The sequence below is a fragment of the Salmo trutta genome, chromosome 8 (genome assembly GCF_901001165.1).
Source record: "Salmo trutta chromosome 8, fSalTru1.1, whole genome shotgun sequence".
In the NCBI taxonomy this organism is placed as follows: Eukaryota; Metazoa; Chordata; class Actinopteri; order Salmoniformes; family Salmonidae; genus Salmo; species Salmo trutta.
In genome coordinates this window covers 46,768,006-46,786,899 of record NC_042964.1, presented here as the reverse complement: position 1 = coordinate 46,786,899, position 18,894 = coordinate 46,768,006, and the positions used below count along the sequence as shown (strand labels likewise).

The following is an 18,894-nucleotide window of genomic DNA, read 5'->3' as shown; positions in this document are numbered from 1 at the left end:
TGTGCGTGTGCGTGCGTGTGTGTGCGTGTGTGTGCGTGTGTGTGTGTGCGCGCGCGCGCGCGCGTGTGTGTGTGTGTGTGTGTGTGTGTGTGTGTGTGTGTGTGTGTGTGTGAACAAGTGTCAGTGCTACACCCACCAGAACTTGTATCATTTATATCCACTTCAACTCAACAGACAGATCAGACAACTGTACGACAGTCGAATATCAACCATCAAGTCCTTTTGTTCCTCAGCCTGGTTCACACTACAGGGCCAACCCGAGCCAGGCCATGCCAATCTGGGCTGGCCTGGTAACGCATCCACCATGGCTGCTTGAGCCATGCTGGAAAAGGACAATGTGAAAGGAAAATAGAAAACCCAGCAGGGTATGGTTCAGCTCGGCCCTATAGTGTCCAACAGCCATCTGTTAAATGCATAGTCAGGGGCGCGTTCAGAAGGACGCAATGTTTTGGAACGTTTAGATAGAAATAGGCTATGTAGAACGAACATGCCTCTCCACATGGAGAATTAAGGAATCACATCAGCTCTATTCATGGAATGTCTATCTGCAACGTTCAACAACGTTTGGCAAATGAACAGTGTGAAAAATGTGTTTGGTGTTTAAAGCAGGACAAGGACTCTCACCCCGTACACGTGCCTGGCGCCCGCGTTGGCAGCGAACATGGACAGGATGCCTGTCCCACTGCCCACGTCCAGAACGATCTTGTCCTTGAACATGTGCTTGTTGTGGTACATGGCATTCCTATAGGTCAGGGTCCGTACTTCATCCTTCAGCATCTCCTGTCCAACAGGGAACAAGATGGGAATCTCACAGAGAGCTGAATCCTAACTTTTATTTAAGTCGAGTTTTCACTTAGGGCTGGATTCAATCCTTATCGCAGAAGTATTGCGGAATATCCAGCCTTTAGTCATGCATTGGTGTCAATGGGAGACTAAGTGAATATTTGACTTATGTGGAAGTTAGGATTTCCAGAATGTGCAAGACTTTGTAGCTCTGTGACAATGACTAGGTCCAGGAGTTTTACCTGGTCAGGTCATGGGGTCAGGAAAAACATGATACCATGATACACAGAGGATGTCAAGCTCAAAAAGACTTAACCCTATCCCAGCGAAGATCGGCTTTTCATTCATCTGACTTTCAGTTATCTGCATGTCCAGCCCTCATATTTAGCCTCACAATGAAGTATTTTACCATTTTATTTTCAGGACAACCAGGGCTACAAGTAGAACACAAAACACAATTTGACTTAAACAGTTGCATTCATGGGTTTTATTGACAAATGTCAATTTAAAAACTAAGGTCTGTGAAAAAATGTATATCTAACAACTGTTTGGAGTTTGGAGTTTGTGACATCAACTATGTGAGCTTATCATAGTATTACAGACAGTATGTCCTGGGATTTCCTATGATCTTCTATGTAGAAGAACCCATTACCTTCTGATCACTCTTGTGTGGCTTGTCTGCTTCATATGGCAAAGTAGTTTTTCATAGATAGCTTTTAATAGTTTGTAGCTCAAACCATTCGGACTCTACAGATGTTTTTCTATAAAAGACCCAGACCCAGACACCCTTCGGGATCCGCCCTTGTCTCAAAAACGGCGCTCTAGTGCAGCCCCCATTAATCACACAGACTAATGGTGTCTATGGGTGCAGAAGAAATAAACAAATCCAATGGTACAACCCAGAAGTCTGTAACTCAAACACACTATGTTAATAAAGGGCTTAGATGTCCAAACCGCCCTGGCAATACGGTGGGACTCACTGGGTTAATATCAGGCTAAGAGAGATTCAACAGAGTGGAAAATTTGTATATAAATGTCCTCATACAGGACGTAATGAATATGCTACACTGAACAATTCCGAAGTGGGAGGTACATGTGTGTGTCCCAAATGTCCCCATATTGTATAGCGCACTACTTTCCACCAGATCCCTATGGGCCCTGGTTGAAAGAAGTGCCCTACATAGTGAATATGGTGCCATTTGGGACGTAGTGCATGTCCTCTTAAACATGTAGAAACGACAGCTTCTGGATTTCTATTCATAGAAAACGATCATAGTGACAGAGGCAGTATTTAGGCCGCATCGCTGGCACAGGCTCTTTAAAAAGAGGTAGGTCTATAACGAAACCCTGCTGGGATTATCTGATACCCATCTATCTGCACGCGCACACACACTCACACATTTTATCGGGGGCAGTTCTGTTCTTGGGTCTGCTTGGCATTCAGACTGTAACCTGACCCAAATGCTAAATAAGGACCTCGATAGAAACACATTTTTTGGTTGTTCCCATTTTCTTTTAGGTTACCTAGAGCATTTGGGATATGAGTCTGACACTTCAATAGATCACTATCTGGGGTATGAGTCTGACACTTCAATAGATCACTATCTGGGGTATGAGTCTGAAACTTCAATAGATCACTATCTGGGGTATGAGTCTGACACTTCAATAGATCACTATCTGGGATATGAGTCTGACACTTCAATAGATCACTATCTGGGGTATGAGTCTGACACTTCAATAGATCACTATCTGGGATATGAGTCTGACACTTCAATAGATCACTATCTGGGGTATGAGTCTGAAACTTCAATAGATCACTATCTGGGGTATGAGTCTGAAACTTCAATAGATCACTATCTGGGGTATGAGTCTGACACTTCAATAGATCACTATCTGGGGTATGAGTCTGAAACTTCAATAGATCACTATCTGGCGTATGAGTCTGACACTTCAATAGATCACTATCTGGGGTATGAGTCTGAAACTTCAATAGATCACTATCTGGGGTATGAGTCTGACATTTCAATAGATCACCCCTGGGGTATGAGTCTGACACTTCAATAGATCACTATCTGGGGTATGACTCTGACACTTCAATAGATCACTATCTGGGGTATGAGTCTGACACTTCAATAGATCACTATCTGGGGTATGAGTCTGACACTTCAATAGATCACTATCTGGGGTATGAGTCTGACACTTCAATAGATCACTATCTGGGGTATGAGTCTGACACTTCAATAGATCACTATCTGGGGTATGAGTCTGACACTTCAATAGATCACTATCTGGCGTATGACTCTGAAACTTCAATAGATCACTATCTGGGGTATGAGTCTGACACTTCAATAGATCACTATCTGGGGTATGAGTCTGACACTTCAATAGATCACTATCTGGGGTATGAGTCTGACACTTCAATAGATCACTATCTGGGGTATGAGTCTGACACTTCAATAGATCACTATCTGGCGTATGAGTCTGACACTTCAATAGATCACTATCTGGGGTATGAGTCTGACACTTCAATAGATCACTATCTGGGGTATGAGTCTGACATTTCAATAGATCACCTCTGGGGTATGAGTCTGACACTTCAATAGATCACTATCTGGGGTATGAGTCTGACACTTCAATAGATCACTATCTGGGGTATGAGTCTGACACTTCAATGCTTCGCCCTCTTTCCTTATCCATGCCAGGTACCAGGATGTCAGTCCCGTGACAGTCAGTCAGTTAAACCGGCAGGCAGGCAGTCAACCAGTCAGTCCATTAGTCAGTCAAGCAGGCAGACAGGCAGCAAACCAGTCAGTCCATTAGTCAGTTCCTTAGTTGTTCAGTCAGTTCGTCTGTACGTCTGCTTGTCAATCCATCAATTAAATTTGCTGGCAGCTGCATCCGAAAACGTGTAAAGCCTAAACCCCCCAGAGAGCAAGCAGTGGTTACAAAACATCCCAACAGGCAGGATAGTAAGAACATCCATGAGTCCCCTACCTAGACTGCCTCCAGAAAATATTCACACCACTTGACTTTTTCCACATTCTGTTGTGTTACAGCCTTTTTTTGGGTCACTGGCCCACACACAATAGCGTATAATGTCAACGTGGAATTACATTTTTAGAATTTTGTACAAATTAATAACAAATGAAAAGTTGAAATGTCTTGAGCAATAAGTATTCAACCCCTTTGTTATGGAAAGCCTAAATAAGTTCAGGAGTACACATTTGCTTAACAAGTCACATATTAATGTACATATTAATTGCATGGACTCACTCTGTGTGCAATAATAGTGTTTAACATGATTTTAGAATTACTACCTCATCTCTGTACCTCACACATACAATTATCTGTAAGATCCCTCAGTCGAGCAGTGAATTTCAAACAGATTGAACCACAAAGACCAAGGAGGTTTTCCAATGCCTCCCAAAGAAGGGCACCTATTGGTTATAATTATAATGAATTATGCTTTGGATGGTGTATCAGTACACCCAGTCACTACAAAGATACAGGCGTCCTTCCTAACTCAGTTGCTGGAGAGGAAGGAAAACGCTCAGGGATTTCACCATGAGGCCAATAGTGACTTTAAAACATAGTTTAATGGATGTTATAGGAGAAAACTGAGGATGGATCAACAACATTGTAGTTACTCCACAATATAAACCTGATTGACAGAGTGAAAAGAAGGAAGCCTCTACATACAGAATAAAAATATTTCAAAACATGAATCCTGTTTGCAATAAGGCACTAAAGTAAAACTGCAAAAAATGTGGCAAAGAAATTAACTTTATGTTCTGAATACAAAGTGTTATGTTTTGGGCAAATCCATCACTAAGTACCACTCTTCATATTTTTAAGCATGGTGGTGGCTGCATCATGTTATGGGTATGTCATTGGCAAGGAAGAGAGTATTTTAAACATTTTAATGATACAAAAACCGGAATAGAGCTAAGCACAGGCAAAATCCTAGAGGAAAACGGGTTCAGTCTGCTTTTCAACAGACAATGGGAGACAAATGCACCTTTCAGCAGGACAATAGCCTAAAACACAAGGCCAAATCTACACTGGAGTTGCTTACCAAGATGACATTGAATGTTCCCGAGTTGCCTAGTTACAGTTTTGACTTATATCAGCTTGAAAATCTATGGCAAAACTTGAAAATGGCTGTCGAGCAATGATCAACAACCAACTTGACAGTGCTTGAAGAATTTTTTAAAGAATAATGTGCAAATATTGTACAATACAATCCAAGTCTGCAAAGCTCTTAGAGACTTGCCTGGAATGACTCACAGCTGTAATCACTGACAAAGGTGATTCTAACATGTATTGACTTAGGGGGTTGTATACTTATCTCATCAAGATATATTAGTATTTTATTTTGTATAACTTGTTATTTCACGTTACAGAGTATGTGGATTGTTGACAAAAAAACAACAATTAAATAAATTTTAATCCCACTTTGTAACACAACAAAATTTGGAAAAAGTAAAGGGTTGTGAATACTTTCTGAAGGCACTATATCTATGGATGAGTCTCCTACCTACTTCATGGATGAGTATCCTACCTACCTACCTAACTACCTACCTAGTGGATGAGCGTCCTACCTACCTATCTGATGGATGAGTCTCCTACCTACTTCATGGATGAGTATCCTACCTACCTACCTACCTACCTCGTGGATGAGCGTCCTACCTACCTATCTGATGGATGAGTCTCCTACCTACTTCATGGATGAGTATCCTACCTACCTACCTACCTACCTCGTGGATGAGCGTCCTACCTACCTATCTGATGGATGAGTCTCCTACCTACTTCATGGATGAGTATCCTACCTACCTACCTACCTACCTACCTACCTACCTACCTACCTCGTGGATGAGCGTCCTACCTACCTATCTGATGGATGAGTCTTCTACCCACCTACCTACTTCATGGATGAGTCCCCTACCTACCTCATGGATGCCAAAGTGGGCGTAGGAGTCAAAGTAGTAGTCCTGCGATGTCATTTCCTCTGGGTTGAGCAGCTTTGCCATCTTGCCGCGCCCGGGGCAGGTGGGCAGGGCCGCTACATGGGGCGTATGTGGAGGGTGTGGCACATGGTGGACAGTAGGCACAGGTTTTGGCAAGGAGGCAGGCTGAAAGGACTGCGACTGGGGGGTAGTGATGGTACGCTGCCGCTAAGAGAGAGGAGGGGGTGAGGCAGAGAGAAATAGGGAATATGAAGATAGAGAGGAGGGGGTGAGGCAGAGAGAAATAGGGAATATGAAGATAGAGAGGAGGGGGTGAGGCAGAGAGAAATAGGGAATATGAAGATAGAGAGGAGGGGGTGAGGCAGAGAGAAATAGGGAATATGAAGATAGAGAGGAGGGGGTGAGGCAGAGAGAAATAGGGAATATGAAGATAGAGAGGAGGGGGGTGAGGCAGAGAGAAATAGGGAATATGAAGATAGAGAGGAGGGGGTGAGGCAGAGAGAAATAGGGAATATGAGATAGAGAAGTAGGGAATATGAAGATAGAGAGGAGGGGGTGAGCAGAGAGAAATAGGGAATATGAAGATAGAGAGGAGGGGGTGAGGCAGAGAGAAATAGGGAATATGAAGATAGAGAGGAGGGGGTGAGGCAGAGAGAAATAGGGAATATGAAGATAGAGAGGAAGGGGTGAGGCAGAGATAAATAGGGAATATGAAGATAGAGAGGAGGGGGTGAGGCAGAGAGAAATAGGGAATATGAAGATAGAGAGGAGGGGGTGAGGCAGAGAGAAATAGGGAATATGAAGATAGAGAGGAGGGGGTGAGGCAGAGAGAAATAGGGAATATGAAGATAGAGAGGAGGGGGTGAGGCAGAGAGAAATAGGGAATATGAAGATAGAGAGGAGGGGGGTGAGGCAGAGAGAAATAGGGAATATGAAGATAGAGAGGAGGGGGTGAGGCAGAGAGAAATAGGGAATATGAAGATAGAGAGGAGGGGGTGAGGCAGAGAGAAATAGGGAATATGAAGACAGAGAGAAGGGTAGGAATAGCGCAAATAAAGAGACAGAAATAAAGACAGACAATGTGGGGAGGAAAGAGAGATGGGAGAGTGAGAGATGAAAAGGTGGGAGGGAGAGAGATATATATAGAGAGAGAGGGAGAAAGGGAGAGCGAGGGAGAGATTGAGAATTAGGGACAGACAAAAGTGAGTGGAGGTGTATTTGAAGAGAGGCCACTTGAACATTATCAGAGAAGAGCAACAGGACTGGATCTGTATGCAGTAACAAATCGCTTTCAATACAGTGCACTTTGATTCAAAACCATTTGTTATAGCATTACATGGCTAAATGTGTTATTTACAAATACAGTGAAGCACTTAGAATGCATTAGAGGTCACTTGGTAGGCTAGATTACATAATGCTACGCATCTACCCGTTTTCAGAGCAGCAGGAGTCCATGCGACAGATTGTGCCGAACGGATAGTGAAATCAGCACCAAGGACAGCGCACACGCTAACCACTACAGATCATTTCTGCATTGCATTTCTTTGCAAATGTAATATTTTAACGGGATATATGCCATAAAAATTTACAAAAACAACTAAACGTTGCATGTGTCTGCATTGCTTTTTACAGACACCAGTAGTCGATACAACATTGATTACTTCAAAACTGACAAAGACACTAAAACATTAATAAACAGAACCATCAGAAATTGATCTTTATCGATTATATCAATATAACCGAAGATTTTGACCAGCATATGTCACTCCTTGGATCATTTACCAGCGAACTGACATACCTCAGAATTGTCCGGCTCCGCCATTTTTCTCCGTAGGAGCAGGCAACGCGAGTGCCTCAGTCCCATATGAGCCAACGAGATTTCTTCAACCCAGGGAGGGAAAAATCTTATATAAAATAAACTTAGTAGCTCTCTTTCGATGAGCTAGATTTATTTTCTCTAGATTGACTTTCATAAATGATGCAAACGTTTAATATCAGAAATAGTTCATATTTTAGGCTAAATTCCAACTTATTGTTAGCCCCCTGAAAAGTTATCATGCTCTTCTAAAACGTTTGTTTCACATCGATAAAAACGACAGCTATCCATTTCGTAAAAGTTACAGGTGGTTCCTATAGAGGCACTTGGGCATCAATTGCGCCAGCACCCCGAATTAACCTTCCTCTCTCCTCTAGCGCACTGCAACATATGCCTATGATGCAAGCAAACTATACCAAAATGCCTGTAGTCCACGTTAGGAAAATACATCCTCATTCTCGGCTTCCCCTCAACAGTTGTTTTCCACGTCTGTCAACATATCTCACAAGTCGTTGGCTTGAAATCGCCCCGTCAGTGATATTTTTTTCGGAGAACGATGCGCTATTCTCCGTTTGACTTGGCTACGTTCCCATGGCAAAAGTTGAACTTGACTATTGAGTTGGAGCTGTTCATTTAAGGTTTTACAGGCAGTCAGGCACCCGTTTTTCCAGGAACCGGGTCGTGATCAGAAGTTATAAATCGATGCCTCCCACGCGCCAGATGCTTCTCTTCACCTTCACACCAGATTTTCCGGCAGAATATAGAGAGATACTGTATTTAGCGGACCAATTGCCGTACTTCTCGACTTTCGCAGGATTCCCCACCCGGCAGGGCAATTCTTATGAGCACGCAAGTGTCTGTACCTTTGCAGCATACGTTTCCCCCATACTGTATCTAACCTACTTTATATAAGCCATGACCTTGAAGACATGTTCTAGCCTACTTTCGTAATTAACACAAGAAAAGCCTTAAATAATTTGGGGCAAAATGGATCGAAACTGTGCGTAATTTTCCTAAATGATACGAATGACTCTTGACACACTCCCAGGCGTGCCATTCGATCTTAAATGTGAACATTTGTGAATGATCTAATTTGCAGATTCATTGCAAAGTTGGAACTCTAATCGCCTACAGGTGTTTAGTTTATTTCCTTAAAGTGTCATTATGCATAATGAGCACATGGATCGCGATACAATAATTGCGGCTTTTAAGGTTGCACTGCAATTTCATAATATAAAATATATATGATTGATGGGCTACACATACTGTAATGAGTATCGTCCGTTATCATATGTTCAGCATCACACTGGCCAGACCTAAGACTCAGAACCAGAAGACGTTATTGCCATGCAACAGTGTTACTACTTCTCTTGGTCTTTTACAAAAAAATCATCCATATATTTTTCTATCTTATTTCTATCTTATTCATATAATAATAAAACAGAAAAAAGTAAACGTCCATTAATTTAATGACGCATATTTGCACAAACAGCCTTGCATTTCAACACTAAACTGTGACACTTGCAGACACATTGTATATTATCCGCAAAACACCAAATGACTAAGTGTCTTTCGACTAAAGCGAAATATTGTTCTAGAGCAGATGCCTCGAGCCTGTTCCTGATTATAGATTGAGGAGGTGTGAGTTTATTGTTAGGCAGCTATAGCAGCTTCCCACACATTACCACTGCCTGCCTGCCTCCCACTTCCCTGCTTGTGTAATGCCTCAACAGTGGCAGCTGCTGAAGGAAACTGGGGAGCCATGCTTCCATTCACAGATGCTGAGAATGGTAATACACAAGTACACACACACACACGCACACGCACACACACACACACACACACACAGCATCAAACCATATTAAAATAAATATTCCTTAGGCCATTTAAAAGAAGAAAGTATACAATTACACAAGGACAAATCCAGAAATTGTCCTTCCTCCCTGGGGCAGCAGTGTAGCCTAGTGGTTAGAGTGTTGGACTAGTAATGCCAGGGTTGTGGGTTCGATTCCCAGTATGAAAATAAATAAAGAAATGTATGAAATGTATCCATTCACTACTGTAAGTTGCTCTGGATAAGAGTGTCTGCTAAATGACTAAAATCTAACTGAAAGGTTGCAAGTTCAAATCCCTGAGCTGACAAGGTACAAATCTGTGCTTCTGCCCCTGAACAAGGCAGTCATTGAAAATAAGAATTTGTTCTTAACTGACTTGCCTAGTTAAATAAAGGTAAAAAAAAAACATGTACTTTCTTTAACAGTCATGAGCATTATCTGCTGGTTGTACTCAAGGACACCAGCCCATGCAACACACCACACAGCTGTGGGTGGCAATAGCCTTGGGCAGCTTCTTAGTACAAGTACGTCGGTCTGTATACCATGAGAGGGAGTGGGATTGCTTTTTACAATGTTCACAAACGTTGAGGAAATAAGTATTTACGATTGAATTAGTATGAAAATCATTGTTAGATGATACCTGAAGTCTGCACTCTGACATAGCAGTAGCATTGTTGCTACAATATTAACCTAATTACAATGACAAACATTATGATGTTAAAGACTCTAGGGTTGCATCACAAAGGTCACCATATTCTCTCTTGTGCACTACGTTTATTATTTAACATTTACATTAAAGGTATTTTAACACTTTTAACACTCTTTAATGAAAATCCAGACAAGATGGAGAAACAGCAGATAGATTTGGGATGCAACCCACTCAACCACAGATGTGAACAATTATACACTACTTTAGACCAGAACCCTGCGGGAGCCAGCCTGTACTGATTACTTTGTTGAGACCAACTTGCAATACATCACACAATGTCAATGTCTCAGATGTGAAACAACAAAAGGCCCTTTCACACTGCGTTGTTCTTAGCCGCAGGGAAGACTGGCCATGGGCTAGTTTATCCTGTGTTCAGAGAAGCATTTGTTAACCCTGGGCTAAGCTTTAGCTCTGGGCTAAGGATTCACACGTGTATTCCAATGCCCTGGGCTAATGGACAAACACAACATGCAACAGGTGTTGTGCCAAAAATCTCCCCCCTGCCTGAATTCCCCCTGCCCTTCGTGTGAACGCGCACGCACTCAATTCTTAATTTCTGCGACCTTGTGCAGAATCATTTTGGTAACTCATGTTGACCAGTAGTGTGTGCCACAGAAAGTATTTGACTCTAGCCACAAAATTAATGAAATTATAAGGGGGGGCCATTTTCTTGCCTGATGAAATTCCTTCATTTTGTGGCTAGAATCAAATACTCTCTGTGGCACACACTACTGGTAAACGTGAGCTACCAAAATGATTATGAAGTGTGCCAGTCCTTGCAGTCCCAAGATAGAAGGGGTGGTGGGGGGGATTTCGGCAAGCAAGAAAATGGCCTTGCCGAAATCCCCCCCCCCCTTCTAATTTCCTTAATTTTGTGGCTAGAGTTAAATATTCTCTGTGGCACACATCAGAGTCAAATACTTTCTATAGAACAAACTTCACGTCAGGATAGAATAAGACATGGGAGAGATGTATTTAGGCAAAGATATCCATTTATAGACTAATACACCAAACCGAATACTGCAGCCATTACTAGTGCCTCCTCCGCGATCAAACCACCATAAAAAATCAAATGAATCGCAGCCTAACGTGATCATTGACAGCTGCCTTGAAGGACACAAATAAAAATGCTTTCTGCTACTAAGATCAGTGAAATGTAGGCTAAACTGACAACGGAGTGAAGAGCAGAAATCCCAACTAGCAAGCAAGTCGCAGCAATGAAGAATTGAGTGTGTGCGCATTCATGCAAAGGGGGGGAATTCTGGCAGGGGGGAGATTTTCGGCACAACACCTGTTTAATACAGTGCCTTGCAAAAGTATTCATCCCCCTTTGCGTTTTTCCTATTTTGTTGCATTTCAACCTGTAATTTAAATGGATTTGTATTTGGACTTCATGTAATGGACATACACAAAATAGTCCAAATTGGCGAAGTGAAATGAAAAAAATTACTTATTTTCCAAAAATAAAAAAATATTAAAAACAGAAAGGTGGTACGTGCATATGCATTCACCCCCTTTGCTATGAAGCCCCTAAATAAGATCTGGTGCAACCAATTACCTTCAGAAGTCACATAATTAGTTAAATAAAGTTCACCTGTGTGCAATCTAAGTGTCACATGATCTGTCACATGATCTCAGTATATATACACATGTTTTGAAAGGCCCCAGAGTCTGCAACACCACTAAGCAAGGGGCACCACCAAGCAAGTGGTACCATGAAGACCAAGGAGCTCTCCAAACAGGTCAGGGACAAAGTTGTGGAGAAGTACAGATCAGGGTTGGGTTATAAAAAAATATCTGAAACTTTGAACATCCCACAGAGCACCATTAAACCCATCATTAAAAAATGGAAAGAATATGACACCACAACAAACCTGTCAAGAAAGGGCCGCCCACCAAAACTCATGGACCAGGCAAGGAGGGCATTAATCAGAGAGGAAATGAAGATACCAAAGATAACCCTGAAGGAGCTGCAAAGCTCCACATCGGCAATTAGAGTATCTGTTCATAGGACTACTTTAAGCCGTACACTCCACAGAGCTGGGCTTTACGGAAGAGTGGCCAGAAAAAAATAAGCAAACACGTTTGGTGTTCACCAAAAGGCATGTGGGAGATTCCCGAAACATATGGAAGAAGGTGCTCTGGTCAGATGAGACTAAAATTCAAGGAAAGGAAAACGCTATGTCTGACGCAAACCCAACACCTCTCATCACCCCGAGAATACCATCCCCACAGTGAAGCATGGTGGTGGCAGCATCATGCTGTTGGGATGTTTTTCATCGGCAGGGACTGGGAAACTGGTCAGAATTGAAGGAATGATGGATGGCGCTAAATACAGGGAAATTCTTGAGGGAAAACTTTTTCAGTCTTCCAGAGATTTGAGTCTGGGACAGAGGTTCACCTTCCAGCAGGACAATGACCCTAAGCATACTGCTAAAGCAACACTCGAGTGGTTTAAGGGGAAACATTTAAATGTCTTGGAATGGCCTAGTCAAAGCCCAGGTATGACTTAAAGATAGATGGGTTCCGCTGGTGTACAGCAATCTTGAAGGAGCTGAGGCAGTTTTGCCTTGAAGAATGGGCAAAAATCCCAGTGGCTAGATGTGCAAAGCTTATAGAGACATACCCCAAGAGACTTGCAGCAGTAATTGCTGCAAAATGTGTCTCTACAAAGTTTTCACCTTGGGGGGAGGTGAATAGTTATGCATGCTCAAGTTTTCAGTTTTTTGTCTTATTTCTTGTTTGTTTCACAATAAAAAATATTTTGTATCTTCAAAGTGGTAGGCATGTTGTGTAATTCGAATGATACAATCCCCCCAAAATCTATTTTAATTCCAGGTTGTAAGGCAACAAAATAGGAAAAATGCCAAGGAGGGTGAATACCTTCACAAGCCACTGTATCTCTGAGACTTTTTTCTCTGCATTTATTATCACATTAGTTCCTCTTGCTTCTAGACTCGTATTTTATTTGCAACAGTGATGGTTTGTATAAACCTTGCTGTCTACCTGTCCGACCTCTGGGAACAATGTTTCACTTTTGAAATGTGTGCCACTGTACAGAGAATGCTATGCACCGAAGAGACATCAAATGAATCACATTTTATTCCTCACATGCTTAGAAAATAACAGGTGTAGACTAACAGTGAAATGGTTACTTATGGGCCTTTCCCAACAATGCAGAGAGAAAGAAAATAGAGAAATAGTAGAAAAGTAAAACAAGAATAAACCATGTAATAATAAATACACCGTGAGTAACGATAACTTGGCTATATACACGCGGTACCAGAGTTGATGTGCAGGGGTAGGAGGTAATTGAGATAGATTAGATATGTACATATAACTAGTAATAAAGTGACAAATAATACACAGTAGCAGCAGCGGTATGTGATGAGTAAAAAAAAGTCCGTGCAAAAAGGGTCAGTGCAGATAGTCCAGGTTAGCTATTTGGTTAAAGCAGCAATATGTAGCCTGTCTTATGGGCGACCCCAAAAAAATCACATAGAAATATGAGTTATAGATCTGTCGTCCTCATTGAAAGCAACTCTAGGAAGCGGTATATCTGTTTTATGTGCCCTATTTTTAAGCTTCCTCTTTTTAAGTTTAATTTTTGTATCTTTTACTTTTCGTTTTGTACACGAGCTAAAAACAGCTAAAAAAACAATATTTTGGGTTATGGAAAATATATTTCACAGCGGTTTAGATGGTACAATGATTCTCTACATTATACATACTTGTTCTGTCACATAAACTGAAAACAGGCAAACTATTCGAATTTTAGCAACCAGGAAACCATGGAGCAATGTTTGCATAGTGCAACTTTAACTATTTAGCTTACAATTTAGCAGTGTTATGGCTTAGGGGTAGAAGCTGTTCAGGGTCCAGTTGGTTCCAGACTTGCCGTGCGGTAGCAGAGAGAACAGTCTATGACTTGGGTGCCTGTAGTCTTTGACAATTTTTAGGGCCTTCCTCTGACACCGCCTGGTATAGAGGTCCTGGAAGGCAGGGAGCTTATGTACTGGGCCGTACGCCCTACCCACTGTAGCGTCTTGCGGTCGGATGCCAAGCAGTTGCCATACCAAGCGGTGATGCAGCCAGTCAAGATGTGGCTGTCCATGTTTCTGATTTCTGTGTGTGTGTGTGTGTGTGTGTGTGTGTGTGTGTGTGTGTGTGTGTGTGTGTGTTTGTGTGTGTGTGTGTGTGTGTGTGCATGCGCGTTAGCCGCAAAGTAGAAAACATGTTGACTCACCCTAATTGTAGAGAAACGGCAATGCCGAAACAATCTATCACTCTGTCATACAGTACACGCTTTTATTTTTTGTTGTCCTAGGCTACCTGGATAAAATGCTTGCTCGCTAGCCTAACTTGCATTCATCGGCAACGTTAGCTAGTTAACATTATCCTTCTACATCTAGCTACATACTGAACTTCCATCCTCTCAGGCCAGGGGCACAACAATGTATGAATTAATGGTTGGATCAGAATTGCCATTACAATCATTGGCCAGTACGGAGAATTAAGTAAAACCACATGTCAAAAATCCCTACCTTCATCCATGGCTAATTTAGGAAAGGGTCAATTTTAGCTAGCTGGCTAGCTAACCATCTGAGGACAACAATACAACGAGGTGAAACATTTCAAGTTTTGCTGTCAATGACATATGCTCTCAATGGGATTTGTTAGGAGTGAAGCCAATTCCAACCTAGCTTCCCTTTACCACTTTTTTTTCAAGTGCCAGGACCATTCACAGTTGAGTGCACTCATTTTAGCTCAACGCTGATTTGCACATTTTTTATACTTTTTTTGTCATGGGAGGCCAGATTCTCGCTGGCTTCCCTTGCCTTCAATGCTATGGGCGGCAACAATGTCATACTCGCTTGGACCAGACAGCATCAGATAGATGGCCAACACATAGAGAGACAGAGTGGCACTGTATTGAGCTGTTGTAAACTTCAGACCTGTGCGTGGCAGTAATGAGTGATTTACAGTGAGGGGAAAAAGTATTTGATCCCCTGCTAATTTTTTACATTTGCCCACTGACAAAGAAATTATCAGTCTATAATTTTAATGGTAGGTTTATTTGAACAGTGAGAGACAGAATAACAACAAAAAAATCCAGAAAAACGCATGTCAAAAATGTTATAAATTGATTTGCATTTTAATGAGGGAAATAAGTATTTGACCCCTTTGCCAAACATGACTTAGTACTTGGTGGCGAAACCCTTGTTGGCAATCACAGAGGTCAGACGTTTCTTGTAGTTGGCCACCAGGTTTGCACACATCTCAGGAGGGATTTTGTCCCACTCCTCTTTGCAGATTTTCTCCAAGTCATTAAGGTTTCGAGGCTGACGTTTGGCAACTCGAACCTTCAGCTCCCTCCACAGATTTTCTATGGGATTAAGGTCTGGAGCCTGGCTAGGCCACTCCAGGACCTTAATGTGCTTCTTCTTGAGCCACTCCTTTGTTGCCTTGGCTGTGTGTTTTGGGTCTTTGTCATGCTGGAAGACCCATCCACGACCCATTTTCAATGCCCTGGCTGAGGGAAGGAGGTTCTCACCCAAGATTTGACGGTACATGGCCCCGTCCATCGTCCCTTTGATGCGGTGAAGTTGTCCTGTCCCCTTAGCAGAAAAACACCCCCAAAGCATGTTTCCACCTCCATGTTTGACAGTGGGGATGGTGTTCTTGGGGTCATAGGCAGCATTCCTCCTCCTCCAAACACGGCGAGTTGAGTTGATGCCAAAGAGCTCCATTTTGGTCTCATCTGACCACAACACTTTCACCCAGTTGTCCTCTGAATCATTCAGATGTTCATTGGCAAACTTCAGACTGGCATGCATATGTGCTTTCTTGAGCAGGGGGACCTTGCGGGCGCTGCAGGATTTCAGTCCTTCACGGTGTAGTGTGTTACCAATTGTTTTCTTGGTGACTATGGTCCCAGCTGCCTTGAGATCATTGACAGATCCTCCCGTGTAGTTCTGGGCTGATTCCTCACCGTTCTCATGATCATTGCAACTCCACGAGGTGAGATCTTGCATGGAGCCCCAGGCCGAGGGAGATTGACAGTTCTTTTGTGTTTCTTCCATTTGCGAATAATCGCACCAACGGTTGTCACCTTCTCACCAAGCTGCTTGGCGATGGTCTTGTAGCCCATTCCAGCCTTGTGTAGGTCTACAATCTTGTCCCTGACATCATTGGAGAGCTCTTTGGTCTTGGCCATGGTGGAGAGTTTGGAATCTGATTGATTGATTTGCTTCTGTGGACAGGTGTCTTTTATAGAGGTAACAAACTGAGATTAGGAGCACTCCCTTTAAGAGTGTGCTCCTAATCTCAGCTCATTACCTGTGTAAAAGACACCTGGGAGCCAGAAATCTTTCTGATTGAGAGGGGGTCAAATACTTATTTCCCTCATTAAAATGCAAATCAATTTATAACATTTTTGACATGCGTTTTTCTGGATATTTTGTTGTTGTTACTCTGTCTCTCACTGTTCAAATAAACCTACCATTAAAATTATAGACTGATCATTTCTTTGTCAGTGGGCAAACGTATAAAATCAGCAGGGGATCAAATACGTTTTTCCCTCACTGTATATTGGAGGTGCCGAATAGGCTTTTTTTTTGGTTGCTTGTACATTTTTATTTAGACCTTTTCTGGACGTACATACCGGCCAGCCTTAATGGGAGTAAATTAAAATAGTTGCTCAGCGAAACTTGGTGATCAACAAACTTATTCTGACATTATAACGCATGCAGAGCTGGTGAATGGGAGTTTGAATTGGCGCTTTTTGGGCATTAAACATATATATAACGCACAGGTACTGGTTCAGGGTCAGCTAGCTCTAGGCTAAGGTTGGTGCTAACCCACTAGAATGTTCAAGTGTGAACACTCGCTTAGCCCTGGCTAAATCTCCCTTAGCTCAGGGCTAAGGAGGCTCTTATCCCTGGGCTAAGGTGCAGTGTGAATGCGCCTGAAGTGCATTCCCTCACGTGTTGTGTCCTTTAATCACAGTGTCTTGTTTTGAGTCTTGTTTGTTGACTATATCAATTTAATTAAAGTGCACCCTGTTGATTAGGCTTTGGGAGTTTAAAAAATACATATTCTGGTGAAATAATGTTATTTACCCAAGCAAAGTGTTGACTGATGCAAATAATTTCATTTGACACCTCATGCGTGAAATTAATATTTTAGAGACTGGTTTGGGGTTATTTGAGGTTTCGAAAAATGTGGTCAACAAGGAGGCGGGGGCGGTTCTATCAACAACAGCTCCCTCTTCATTATGCAGAGTAGTCTGCCTGCTGATGAAGTGGCCGGCTCTCCGACCCCCCACAGACAAAGGTTAATTTGATATTTAAAAAGAGAGCAGAACATCATTGATTTGACTGGTGTGGTCAATTAAATAATGATGGAAGTGAAAAGGAGATTGGGTCACAGTGGCGATTTTAGTATGTAAATCTTGGTGGGGCAAACTCAAACAATTTTTTTTAGATACATGCCAGCAAAGTCACTACACAACACTAAACAATACATTAATTACACTATAATGGTGACAAAAAGTGCCACAAACTGTTAGGGCCTACATAAAGCTGTTCCAACAGCAGAGCTTTCTTTCAGCACCATGAAGTGAATCCTTACCACCGCTACCCTGGCTACCAGCAGAGCCTTGTCTGGCAGCGAAACAGTTCATTCAGCCTCATTTACTGCCTTTTAAAAAAACCTAGCTGACATGGCTGACTTGCTTAAACAAATGGTGTTTCTACTGACAATTGAGATGTACAAACTATAAGGGAATGACGAGCTGATAAGAAGCAATCCATAATTCCGATTAAGACATTAATGAGCGAACTAGGACGGACGTAGTCGATATACAGTTGAAGTCGGAAGTTTACATACACCTTAGCCAAATACATTTAAACTCAGTTTTTCACAATTCCTGACATTTAATCCTAGTAATAATTACTCCCAAGGATGAACCAGACTTGTGGAGGTCTACAAATTTTTTTTCTGAGGTCTTGGCTGATTTCTTTTGATTTTCCGATGATGTCAAGCAAAGAGGCACTGAGTTTGAAGGTAGGCCTTAAAATACAGCCACAGGTACACCTCCAATTGACTCTAATTAGAAGCTTCTAAAGCCATGACATCATTTTCTGGAATTTTCCAAGCTGTTTAAAGGCACACTTAGTTGACTGTATGTAAACTTCTTACCCACTGGAATTGTGATACAGTGAATTATAAGTGAAATAATCTGTCTGTAAACAATTGTTGGAAAAATGACTTGTGTCATGCTCAAAGTAGATGTCCTAACTGACTTGCCAAAACTATAGTTTGTTAACAAGAAATTTGTGGAGTGGTTTAAAAATGAGTTTTAATGACTTCAACCTAAGTGTATGTAAACTTCCGACTTCAACTATATAATATATATATTTATATATATATATATATATATATATTTAGGTAAATAGGTGGGTTGCCACTGGTCACATAACGAATACCGAGAAGGTGAAAAACAGTGTGAATGCTCTTAAAGTGCATTTTGTGTCCTTTTGTCACAGTGAGAGGTACGCACTTTTAGCAATGATCACACAGACGCCACTGTCATTACAGTGAAGCTGACTGAGACACACACACACACACACACACACACACACACACACACACACACACACACACACACACACACACACACACATAAAGACACACTCTATATACACACACACAGCCCCCCCACCCCCTTTACACACAGACAGATAGATGTGTTTGTTGTTTCCTCTGCCAGTCCTGTCTTTG

General features: G+C 42.0%; 1 protein-coding gene across 3 annotated transcripts in view; it reads right to left on the bottom strand.

Annotated features, from left to right (window-relative positions):
• Positions 1 to 7,756, bottom strand: part of LOC115199111 (protein arginine N-methyltransferase 8-B) — a 21,691-nt gene extending 13,935 nt beyond the window's left edge. For 2 of the 3 annotated variants that reach the window (XM_029761684.1, XM_029761686.1), the window contains exons 1-3: positions 7,549 to 7,755; positions 5,733 to 5,957; positions 625 to 780 (exon numbers count right to left, since the gene is read on the bottom strand). In XM_029761684.1, the coding sequence (XP_029617544.1) occupies positions 625 to 780; positions 5,733 to 5,957; positions 7,549 to 7,614 (447 nt within the window). In that variant the 5' untranslated portion in view covers positions 7,615 to 7,755. Of the gene's footprint in view, positions 1 to 624; positions 781 to 5,732; positions 5,958 to 7,548 lie in introns of all 3 variants that reach the window. The other variant, XM_029761685.1, reaches the window with a different exon arrangement.
• Positions 7,757 to 18,894: the final 11,138 nt, after the last annotated feature.